General features: G+C 48.6%; 2 protein-coding genes across 3 annotated transcripts in view; one reads left to right on the top strand and one right to left on the bottom strand.

Annotated features, from left to right (window-relative positions):
* The window catches only part of PALM3 (paralemmin 3), a 255,035-nt gene that overhangs the window by 85,140 nt on the left and 157,643 nt on the right, over positions 1 to 12,252 (top strand). The window contains exon 4 of the mRNA XM_068274192.1: positions 722 to 891. The gene's annotated coding sequence lies outside the window, so the exon portion shown is untranslated. The remainder of the gene's footprint in view (positions 1 to 721; positions 892 to 12,252) is intronic.
* MISP3 (MISP family member 3) overlaps positions 1 to 12,252 on the bottom strand; it is a 58,865-nt gene that overhangs the window by 32,828 nt on the left and 13,785 nt on the right. Inside the window, exons 1-2 of one of the 2 annotated variants that reach the window (XM_068274184.1) lie at positions 9,095 to 9,202; positions 4,459 to 6,395 (exon numbers count right to left, since the gene is read on the bottom strand). In XM_068274184.1, the coding sequence (XP_068130285.1) occupies positions 4,459 to 6,379 (1,921 nt within the window). In that variant the 5' untranslated portion in view covers positions 6,380 to 6,395; positions 9,095 to 9,202. Of the gene's footprint in view, positions 1 to 4,458; positions 6,396 to 9,094; positions 9,203 to 12,252 lie in introns of those variants that run through there. The other variant, XM_068274183.1, reaches the window with a different exon arrangement.

Genomic DNA, 12,252 nt, shown 5'->3' with positions numbered 1-12,252 from the left:
TGTATGGCTCTGCACTGCTGTCTCCTATACAATGCAGCAGCTATAGAGTGATCTAGCTTCTCTCTGCCAGGGACAGTCAGTGCTGCACCTGCACTGCTGTCTCCTATACAATGCAGCAGCTATAGAGATATCTGGCTTCTCCCTGCCAGGGACAGTCAGTCCTGCACCTGCACTGCTGTCTCCTGTACAATGCAGCAGCTATAGAGCCATACAGCTTCTCTCTGCCAGGGACAGTCAGTCCTGCACCTGCACTGCTGTCTCCTATACAATGCAGCAGCTATAGAACAATCTGGCTTCTCTCTGCCAGGGACAGTCAGTCCTGCACCTGCACTGCTGTCTCCTATACAATGCAGCAGCTATAGAACAATCTGGCTTCTCTCTGCCAGGGACAGTCAGTCCCGCGTCTGCACTGCTGTCTCCTATACAATGCAGCAGCTATAGAACAATCTGGCTTCTCTCTGCCAGGGACAGCCAGTCCCGCACCTGCACTGCTGTCTCCTGTACAATGCAGCAGCTATAGAACGATCTGGCTTCTCTCTGCCAGGGACAGTCAGTCAGTGCCACCGCCACTGTACTCTGTACACTTAGCGGAAAGGACATGTAAATGATCAGGCAGGCACGTGGAGGTGACTGACAGCGGCGCAGGTTGTTTACATTTGCCTATGTGGGCGCTACCATCTTGTTTGTGGTGTAAGCACCATGTGTATTTTTTTTTTCACAGATATCCTACCTTGCAATTTGTTTGACAGAGACGTGGTGCCTTCTCAGTTCAGCTTTTGCGGTTAGAAGAAAAAAAATACTATACTTTGAGAAGAAGAAAAACGTATGTAATCAGGAAGTGGCTATATCTCTCGTTTAGCTTGTCCCTTCTGTACAAGATGTTCAGTAATGGTAAGATGTTGTCTCTGTATTTGGTGTGCTGTCTTATTTCAAAAGAAGTTTTGTTATACTTTAAGTATTTTTATAATATTTTGTATATAAAGCTGATCTAGTATACATCAGAACCAGTTTATACACAATCTGTACTAGCACCTGAAGATAAAGTGATCAAATTAGACCAGTTTTACACTTGATATGTGCAATGATCTGAAGCATAGTCCTGTGTATCAGAGGAAGGGAAGGTTGGTAGTTGCACTCCCCCCCCCCCCCCCCCCCCCCCAAGCTCTGGGCACCTCTGCACTTGCAGGCACTGCTCCCCTCTAGATACGCCCCTGCTGCAGTGCGACATTCTGCGTTACAATGCGACCGCTACGTCGCAGTGCAACGCACCACTGTCAACATTAAACTGGATATCTTTCATCTGCCAGACCGGCCTGTATTAAGTGTGCGAGCTGCGATTGGTTCAGTAGTACGCTCCCAGGTGGCTGCACATTGTAGTTTGGGTGTATTTTGCATAGAGTGCAGTGACAGGTGCTCCACAAGGACACCTTGTAACTACATCATCACCACATCTGAAAACCACAGGTCTCCTCCACCCAATCATGAGACACGCCGCTTATGTGGGGAATGAGGGACTGTGTGCTGCTCTTTCCAAAATCTGTCTGTGTGCTAATAACAGTTCTCAAGGCTTCGTACCAAGATAAAATGCTGCTGTCTCTAAACAAAGTGTCCCTGAGCTTCCAATTACACCCCCCTGCTTACATAAATCATAATTGTTTTCCTGAGTCAAGGGCAGTATCTGGATTAAAGCAGAACTCTACTCTAGTGGTTAACCCCATACTATGCGCTTTTCTTCACATTTATAGTAAACATACCCATACAAATTGATTTTGCCATTTGATTCTCCAAAATGGTCACAATTCTGACTTGTTTGGGGCTGGGGGGGGAGCTTGTTTGATTGAAGGGCCAATAGCGTTGCACTGTACCAATATCCTTTATAGGCTTACAGCATTTTGAGAAACAACTTTCATTTTGTATACCTATTAATTTGTTAGCGGTGATTGTTTCTGGGGGACCAAAATGGCCAACAACAGCCATCAGGACTTCAGGTAGGTAGGATGAGGACCAGGCTTAAGGTACGGTGGGTGCCCTCAGGTAGGTAGGATGAGGATGGTGAACAGTATAAAGAACAGAGGAGGTAGGTGTGCTGTTAGGTAAGTAGGTAGCAGGAGGATGAGACCAGTATTGAGCACAGGTGAGGTAGGTGTCCCCAGGTAGGTAGGATGCGGATGGTAGCCAGCATAAAGCACAGGTGAGGTAGGTGCCCTCAGGATGGTAGGATGAGGAAGGTGAGTGGAATGAAGCACAGGTGAGGTAGGTGCCCTCAGGTAGGTAGGATGCGGATGGTAGCCAGCATAAAGCACAGGTGAGGTAGGTGCCCTCAGGATGGTAGGATGAGGAAGGTGAGTGGAATGAAGCACAGGTGAGGTAGGTGCCCTCAGGTAGGTAGGATGCGGATGGTAGCCAGCATAAAGCACAGGTGAGGTAGGTGCCCTCAGGATGGTAGGATGAGGAAGGTGAGTGGAATGAAGCACAGGTGAGGTAGGTACCCTCAGGTAGGTAGGATGAAAATCAGTATAATGCCCAGGTGAGGTAGGTGCTCTCAGGTAGGTAGGATGAGGAAGGTGAGTAGAAATAAAGCACAGGGGAGGGTAGGTGGCGAGTTATATACCATAGGTCAGATAGGTGTCCTCAGGTAGGTAGCATGAAGATGGTAGCTAGCATAAAGCACAGGTGAGGTAGGTGCCCTCAGGTAGGTAGGATGAGGAAGGTGAGTAGAATGAAGCACAGGTGAGGTAGGTGGACAGTTATATACCATAGGTCGGATAGGTGTCCTCAGGTAGGTAGCATGAAGATGGTAGCTAGCATAAAGCACAGGTGAGGTAGGTGCCCTCAGGTAGGTAGGATGAGGAAGGTGAGTAGAATGAAGCACAGGTGAGGTAGGTGGACAGTTATATATCATGGGTCAGATAGGTGTCCTCAGGTAGGTAGCATGAGGATGGTAGCTGGCATAAAGCACAGGTGAGGTAGGTTCCCTCAGGTAGGTAGCATGAGGAAGGTGAGTAGAATGAAGCACAGGGGAGGCAGGTGGCCATTTATATATCATGGGTCAGATAAGTGTCCTCAGGTAGGTAGCATGAGGATGGTAGCTAGCATAAAGCACAGGTGAGGTAGGTGCCCTCAGGTAGGTAGCATGAGGAAGGTGAGTGGAATGAAGCACAGGTGAGGTAGGTGTCCTCAGGTAGTTAGGATGAGGTAGGTGAGTACAATGAAGCACAGGTGAGGTAGGTGTCCTCAGGTAGTTAGGATGAGGAAGGTGAGTAAAATGAAGCACAGGTGAGGTAGGTGGACAGTTATATCTCATGGGTCAGATAGGTGTCCTCAGGTAGGTAGCATGAGGATGGTAGCTAGCATAAAGCACAGGTGAGGTAGGTGCCCTCAGGATGGTAGGATGAGGATGGTAGCTAGCATAAAGCACAGGTGAGGTAGGTGCCCTCAGGTAGGTAACATGAGGAAGGCGAGTAGAATGAAGCACCGGTGAGGTAGGTGGCCAGTTATATATCATGGGTCAGATAGGTGCCCTCAGGTAGGTAGCATGAGGAAGGTGAGTGGAATGAAGCACAGGTGAGGTAGGTGCCCTCAGGTAGGTAGCATGAGGAAGATGAGTAGAATGAAGCACAGGTGAGGTAGGTGCCCTCAGGTAGGTAGGATGAGGAAGGTGAGTGGAATGAAGCACAGGTGAGGTAGGTGCCCTCAGGTAGGTAGGATGAGGAAGGTGAGTGGAATGAAGCACAGGTGAGGTAGGTGGACAGTTAATATCATGGGTCAGATAGGTGTCCTCAGGTAGGTAGCATGAGGAATGTAGCTAGCATAAAGCATAGGTCAGGGAGGTAGGTTGAGTGAGGTAGGTGGGCCACAGAACGCACAGGTAAGAACAGGCACACCTCCCCGGGTAGCTGGGAGCAGCTAGGCTATGAGGTAATTACAGGGAATGTTGTGAAGCTGCAGCAATAAAATAAACTAGTCTGGACAGAAAGTCCTCAGTGTCCAGCGGGGATCAGAAACGCACAGATCAGGTATGAGAACAATCATGGGTGGAAACAATGACAGGCAGGTAAAGAGTGGAGAGCACGGCAAGCACAAGAGGACCTGTCATTCATCTGTGTGTCAGTACAGGGGTCAGGATCAGTAGCTGCAGTGAGGTGGATAGTCTTGGTGATCACACATGGACACAAGTGTATTGCTTATGCGTAGGTTGTGTGCGCACTGACTGTAGTGCAGGTATATGACTGTAAGCTTCTGGGGGCAGTGAGAGATGTTGTGAGTGGGAGTACCACAGAACAGGTGGTACTTCCACTGAAACATGCTACATTTCTGTTCTGTGTGCTTCTCATTCAGTTACCCACCCAGGAACCTGGCTGACAGGAGCATGGGTCATGTCTGTCATGTTTCTCATGGACAGACACACATACACAGCAGGTAGGTGGACCGCCACTGATGACATGAAAACGGACCTACCTGTATTCATGCTCTCGAACATCAGCTTCCTCTCTTGCAGCTCCTGTTGGGGTCCCCGGTCGTAGGTGGCCATCACTTTACCCTGCTCCACCAGGTCCTGCTCCCTTCGGCTCTCCAGCAGGATGTCCCTCTGCATCTGCGCCCCGGCCAGCTGGCGCTCTTTACCGGGCAGCGCCACCGGGTCTATCGACACCGCCATCCTGCGCACTTCCACCAGCTCTGGCTCTCCAATGGGTACGTTGATGCCCCTCTGCTGTCGCAACGTCATCTCTCTCTCCATGCTCAGGCGTATCTCCCGCTCTATGGGGGTCTCTGGGGCCAGCGTGTCCCCCTCTTCTAGCATCTCCCTGTCCTTCATGTCTGCTGCTGTGTCACACACGTCTGCCTCGGGCACTGTCCCTTGCTGTGTGACTGTCTCCTCAGCTGTGTCTGCCCTCACCTCGCTGCTAGTGCAAATAAGAGGCAGCCACTCCTTCTCCCGGCATGCTGCTGAGTCTAATGTCCCCTCCCTAGGGACAGTCACCAGATCAGGTGTCACTTCCTCGCCTGAGGCCTGTACCTGTCCACCTGCTTCCACTTCAGCCGCTACTTCTTCCTTTGTGACAGGCTCTGCTGGAGCACCTGCTACCTGTTCCCCACCTGCCTCACCTGGGATCACCTGTCCAGGGAATCCTATCACTTCCACCTCTCTCTGCTGCTCTGATCCCTGTACAGCTATGTGAGCTGCACCTGTGTCCTCCTGTGTCACCTGTACATAGGAATGCACACTCTCCTCTGTCAGCTGACAGCTGGAATCCACAGGTTCTTTGATCAATGCCTCACTTGATGTTGCCTCTATCACTATGTTCCTCACCAGGGTGTCTATCCATGACTCACTAATGACCTGCGCAGGTATTTTCTCACCTATGCCTGTGTCTGGCCCTTCTGCAGCCTGGGGACTTACACTGCATTCTAGTGTCACCAGTTCACTTGGTTCATGTGTAGGTTCTAGCACCTGCAAAGAGCCTTCTTCTGCTGACCCCTGCACATCGGCTTCCCCTACTGAAACCTGCACAGTGGCTTTCTGTTCTGTCACCTGTACAGTGGTCCCTTCCTCTGGCACCTGCACAGTGTTGCCCCCTCCTGACACCTGCACAATGGACTCTTCTGATTCAGCGGTTTCCTCTGTTGGCACCTGCACAGTGGTCTCTTCTGCTGGCACTTGCACGGTGGTCTCTTGTTTTGGCACCTGCACGGTGGTTTCTTGTTTCGGCACCTGCAAAGTGGTCTCTTCTGTTGGGACCTGCACAGTGGTCTCTTCTGTTGGAACCTGCACAATGGACTGTTCTGTTGGCACTTGCACAGTGGTCTTTTCTACTGGCACAGTGGTCTCTTCTGCCGGCACCTGCGTGGTGGTCTCTTCTGCCGGCACCTGCGCGGTGGTCTCTTCTGCCGGCACCTGCGCGGTGGTCTCTTCTGCCAGCACCTGCGCGGTGGTCTCTTCTGCTGGCACTTGCGTGGTGGTCTCCCCTTCTGACTCAGTGGTGTGCTCTGTTGCTGCAGTCACTCCTGGTGGTATGTCTGGCTTGCCATCAGTCTCTTCTCCCTCTATTTGCCCCTCTGTCTTGCCTGCCTCCAATAACACCGAGTCCAGCTTCTTAATAGTTTCTGAGAACTCCCTGCTGGTCCTGTCATTTTCTTCCTCTGTACTCTGCTCTCCTCTCTGTTTCTCTTCAGCGGTTCCATTCTGCACAGACTCTTCCTTATGCTGCCCTTCTGTAACATGGACTGATGCGGCTGCGTGATTGTCTGGCGCCCCTGAGTGTTCAGGTTGGGGTACTGCAGAGATACTGGCAGGATTTCCTATCTGCTGGGATGTGTCGGCTGCACCACTGAAATAATTGTTCTCAGTGACTGAATTGCTCGTCTGCTCAGATGCCATTTTTATCGGCCAATATCTGAAAAAATACAGGAATAAGAAGTTTATAGGAGAAGTTCATTTTATTGAGTATTTTATCTTTTATGATGTTTTATCAATAACATATCTATGCTGAGAACGATTTGCGTTATTAAAGAAAACTTTATATAGCAATATGAAGCGTTTACATTTTTTTTTTTTTGCCAGCTGTGCTTAAAGAGAACCTGTACTAAAAGAAAGTTCCCCTGAGGGGTACTCACCTCGGGAGGTGGAAGCCACAGGGTACCAATGAAGCTTCCCCCTCCCCTGTAGCTGCAGGCAGTCCATCGCTGGCTCCCCCGAAGCGTCCCAGAATCCTCCCTTGACAAGCCTGATAAGAGCTGATTTATTTACATTGCCTGGCTCCAGCGGGGGCGCTGTTGCGGCTCTCCGCACAAAGATAGGTGAAAATACCTGATCTCCGTCGGGTCCGCTCTACTGCGCAGGTGCAGGAGACTTGCGCCTGCGCAGTAGAGTGGCGCGACAGCGATCGACTATTTCCGCCTATCTCCGAGGCGGAGAGCCGATACTGCGCCTGCGCTGGAGCCGGGAAGGTAAATATTTACATCCCCGCTGTTCGGAGAGTTTTATCGCCACCACCGTGGGACCGAGGAGGACGGGGGAAGCCTGAATAGGATCCGTAAGCTTCCCTCACCTGAGGTGAGTACCCCCCAGGGGAGGTTTTTTCGTTACAGGTTTTCTTTAATGTATGACATTTAAAGGACACCTAAAGTGAGAGGGCTTTGGAGGCTGCCATATTTATTTCCTTTTAAATAATGCACATTGCCTGGCTGTCCTGCTGATCCTCTGCCTCTAATACTTTTAGCCATAGACCCTGAACAAGAATGCAGCAGATCATGTGTTTGACTTAAAGTGAACCTGAAATACATTTTTAAAAAAAGAGGTTCACATACCTGGAGCTTTTCCCAGCCCCCTGCAGCTGTCCTGTCCCACGCCAGTCATCAAAGATCCTCCGGTTCCCTTCTGCGGCTCCGTTTCTTAACCGCCGACTTACAAGTCGACAGCTACTGCACCTGTGTAGCCATGTGCATCGTCGTTCCCACTTTAATGGCTGGGAGTGTCCTGCGCAGGCGCAGTATGAGAAATTCTCTACTGTGCTGGACACTCCTTACAACAGGAGCGCCAACAAGGACGCGCGCAGCCAGGGCACAGTGAATGGTGACTTAACAAAGAGAAACTGAGCCGCGGCAAGGGAGCAGAGGATTGTTGTGTACCAGCGTGGGACAGGATGGCTTCAGGGGGCTGGGAGAAGCCCCAGGTAAGTGAAACTCTGTAGTGAAAATAACAACGAATAAAACTGCTTATTTTTTATAATGTTCATTTTTAGTGCTGACATCACACTGAAACACAATGTTTCACCACAATATCAGCCATACAGAGCCCCCTGATGATCCATTTGAGAAAAGGAATAGATTTCTCGGGAAAGGTGGTATCAGCTACTGATTAGGATGAAGTTCACTGAAGTTCAATTCTTGGTTACTGTTTCTCTTTTGTTGCTTTTCAGTTTATTTTAACCCCTTATACCCCTGGTGGTTCTGACCCTGGGTCACCATGAGCTAACTGCTGCCTTCTGATAATACAGTGCACTTATTTGGGGTTCTTGGGCTTCCTCTGCAGACAGATTTTATTATTGCCAGAAAATGCAAGTGACTCTCACAGAATAAGTAGATGAACAGGGACGTCGCTGGGATGGTTTTGAGATCATATTCATACACGTCACCATAAGACACTATAAGGAGTGCTAGTGATTGGCAGAGACACATGGGCGTTTCCCAGTTTACTCTGGATTCTGTTCTGCCAATGTGATTGTAATTTAGACTTTGTGTAATTTAAGGTAAATTGAAAGTAAAAGGCATTCTTACCTATGGAGAGAGAAGGCTCTGGACCTTATTGAGGCCTCCCTGTTCCCGTGTTCCAGTGCTGCCCCCGCCGTTGCATGTACTCAGCAAACTGGTTGAATACGCCTTTGTGGACTCTCAACTGGTTGAATGTGCTTTCTAATTGAAAGCCTTTTTACAATGCGTGGAAGAACTGATAAGTTAAAATGCATCAGTTTTGCAGCATCCAGTGTGAAAGAGGCCTTAGGTGTGTTTTTTTTCTCCTCAATTGAGTGGGCGGGATTTAAAGCAAACCTTAAGCGAAAATAAACTTATAATGAATTGTATGTGTAGTACAGCTAAGAAATAGAACATCACTAGCAAAACAAAACAGTCTCATATTGTTCCCAGTACAGGAAGAGTTTAAAAAAACTTCAGTTTTTATCTATGCAAAAGAGCTTCTCTGAGCTATTCCACCCACTGGGGTGAATACAGTCCTGTTTTCTAAAGCACCTGAACAGCCAAGAAACAGTGAGAGACAGTTTGAGATAAGATTTTACTGCAGGGATGTTCAAATGGTCTTTATTTCTGCCATGTTTTATAGCTTATAATACAGAGTGTGATTTCTAAACTGCAAATATAACAGAATGATGCAATATTATAAAAAAAAAAAAAAAAAAGCTATATAACTGAAAATAAAAATGTGACTCTTTTCTTTGGTACTAATGTTCTATTTATTATCCGTACTACACGTACAATCCATTAAATTATAAGGGTTTTTTTCTTCAGATTTGCTTTAAGAACTAAGCACTTAGCTCTAAGCACTTAGGACCCCCTTGTGTTAGCAGCAAGCACTACTTACCTCCTGTCCCACTCTTCCTCTTCGGGATCCAGAGGCCGTTATGCCCGAGATAAAGGACAGATATGGAGAGTGGTTGTGGGTTGCAGAGAGACGAGTTCTCGCATAGAGGTCCGGCAGAGACAGCTGACACGGCGCAGCACAATGACCTAGTGGTAAAGCCAATGGAAGTACTCATTAACTAGAAAGAGTCCTCTCACTGGTGACCTAATGACCAGCGGCTCATCGGCCCTGCGGAGCTGGAATTCCAAAGTGGCATGCTGGGAGTTGTGGTTTTGCGATAGTTATCCAGAAACAATTTGGCTCCCGTCATCTGACGTCTGCCCCTCGGCCACGTGTGCCTTTAAGCGTGGTGAAACAGCAGACGACCAGTCTTACAAATGTCCACTTCCATCACAAATATATCGGTTCTATAATGTTTAGGTCTTTATTCCTGTCAGTGTCCCTAATGTGAAAAAAATGTACTTTCATCCTGTGTAAACATGGACAGAGTCTCTTATGAAAAAAAAAACTTCTCAGAAAGTGGGGAAAGGTTCAAATTGGTGTCACATTCTTACGCTCTCATCAATTCCAGTTGACACCATGGGTTGAAATGACAGACTTGCAGAATTTTAAAATTTTCATCAGAAAACTCGTGGACTTGTTGCTTCGCACTCACACGATGAGGGTGCTTCGGAGAGAGATGCTATATGAGAGTGCTGGGAGGCCGGGGGGGGGGGTCCTGAGGAGGGAAGAGGGGCTTACTGAGGGTGCTAGGGAAAGGGGCTTGCTGAGGGTGCTAGGAATGAGGGGGGAGGTGCTTAATAAGAGTGCTGGTGGTAGATGGGAGTGGCTAACAGAGGGTGTTTGGAGTCTGTGGAGGAGAGAGGGGCGTAACTGATGACTCTGAGGAGAAAAGGGGGCTGTCTTAGGGTGCTGGGGAGAAAGGCGGGCACTGGATCTATGGAGGGTGCTGGGGAGTGAGGGAGGCTTACTGAGGGTGCTGGGTGGGTGGAGAGAGTGACTTACTGAGGGTGCTGAGGGGTGGGTGAGAGAGAGGCGCTTACTAAGGCTTCTGATGGGAGAAAGGGGACTGACTGGATTGCAATGTGGAGAGGGTAACTTACCTCCCAAATCCCTCTGCACCAGACCCACCACGTACCCTTGTTGATGTCCGCTGGCCACAGTCAACGTCCGAGGAGTGGAACATTAGGCATGTTTTGAGATCTTTTATGGGCATTTCTTTTGCAAACTGAATTAAAGGACATCTGAGGTGAAAATAAACTGATGAGAAAAACAATTGTATCTATCCTCCCTCTCCTAAAAATGACTTTTTAGCTATTCCACAGTTTTTACTGTTTAACTGTCTCTGCTCAATGACACCTTCATTGAAGTATGCCAGAGGTCAAATCTATGATTTATTCACCGTATTAATCTCTTTCCTGCTCCAGGAAGCCATTTACTGACAGGAAAGTGTTTTATGGCTGTAATTCCTTATCAGTGAGGGTTAGACTATAGTCTGACCCAGTCCGACCCACTCTCGACCCGGATAGAAACTGTCACTTGCATACCTGATGTTTAAAGGACTTACGAGGCCAGTTTAAAGAAGAAAAAAAAAGTTAGATACCTGCATCCGTTTGTAAGGCACGGAGGACGCCGTCCGCGCCCTCTGTGCCGTTTCGCCGGGTCCCCGCCGCTCAATAGCCCCCCGAACCGCCCCCGATCGCACTGCCCGGGCTCTCCAGCCTGCAGAAAGATGGCCGCCCGAGCTGGCCACAGCTGCGCAGTCCGCATAGCCGCGAGTGCGGCTGCGCAGCTCTAAGGCCAACCCCCCGATCCACGCTACAGGAAACAGCCTAGTTATTTGTGTGCTTGCTATTATACATACACATGTCTATCTCAACATGTCACATGTCACCTCGGTTGTCCTTTAAAGGTATTGCAACATAGAAGCACTCTCTTTTTTCTGATACAGACACCTGTCACATCCCACCACTGAGACAGCTGCTCTTTCCTCCTTTCATTCTCTGACTCTGGCATTGGAGAACTGATTCACTTTGAACATAATATCCTTTTGTCATGGTTGTAACATGCAGCGCGCATATATTTATCTATCACATTATTATATAGAGGTAGCAGTTTTGTTTGCTTTTTCTTTTGTGATGATCAGAGCTTTGTTACCCTGAAGTGCCCATCCACAGGTTATTTGCTCACCACCAAACAAAGAGCACTACAGCATCTCTCTGTAGACTCCCAAAGTCATGTGACCTGCATTGGGAGCTTATGGAGAGGTGCTGCCACACAGTGGTAGGACAGGCACAATGCAGAAGAGGAGAGGACCCAGCGATTGGCCAGGTAATTGTTCTTCCACTGCAGCCACTCTGCATTGCGATGTCATCAGCGCCACCCCTTACATGTTGCCGCTTGAATCCATTGATTCAGGAGGATTCATGGTAGGGCCATAGTAATCAACTGGTCACTTGTTAAAAAATATGGTGATCGCCGCTGTACCGCTGATAATCGTGGACAATAGTGGCAATCATGGAGTGTTGTGATCCCGTTTAAAAGAGTCCATCATTGTAGCTGTTCATCATCTCTAGAAAAGTGCTGTAAGGTCCGTAGATTTCATAAACAGACCTCTCTCTAAATCTACTAATCTACCTCTCTCTAAGGCCTTGTTCACACTGCGTTCGGCTCGCGTGTCCGTCCGAGGTGGGCTTTTTTTTTGGCGTGCTTTTTTCCACGATTTTCTGCGCGTTTGTTTGTTTTTGTGAGTGTTTTTGTAATCTATTTTGCAGAGCGCTTCCGTCTTTTGATACGGAAAAAAATCCGGAAAAAATAAATACAATGGTCTCAATTCACAAAAGTGTGCTAAGTGTTAGCACGCCTGTGAAAGGCCCTTAGCACGCCTAAAGAGCTTTAGGTCGCGCTAAGTTAGCTCGCGCAAAGTTTAGCACCACCGGGTGCGCCCGAATCGCTGCGACGTTTCGGGAGCACCCGGTGTGAAGTTATAGGCGCACCTAGTGCGACGTTCCGCACGCACCAAGCGGCGCTAAACTTTGCGCGCGATGAGTAAAAGCAGTGAGCGTGCTAACTAGTTAGCACTGTAGTTAGCATGCCCAAAGCTTTTGCTATTGTGAATCAAGCCCAATGTATTTTTTAAAAAAAAACGCTAACGCAAT

This window comes from Hyperolius riggenbachi, chromosome 3, assembly GCF_040937935.1.
Source record: "Hyperolius riggenbachi isolate aHypRig1 chromosome 3, aHypRig1.pri, whole genome shotgun sequence".
NCBI classification, from domain to species: Eukaryota; Metazoa; Chordata; class Amphibia; order Anura; family Hyperoliidae; genus Hyperolius; species Hyperolius riggenbachi.
The sequence above is the reverse complement of the archived record's forward strand: the minus strand, read 5'-3'. Positions and strand labels throughout refer to the sequence as shown.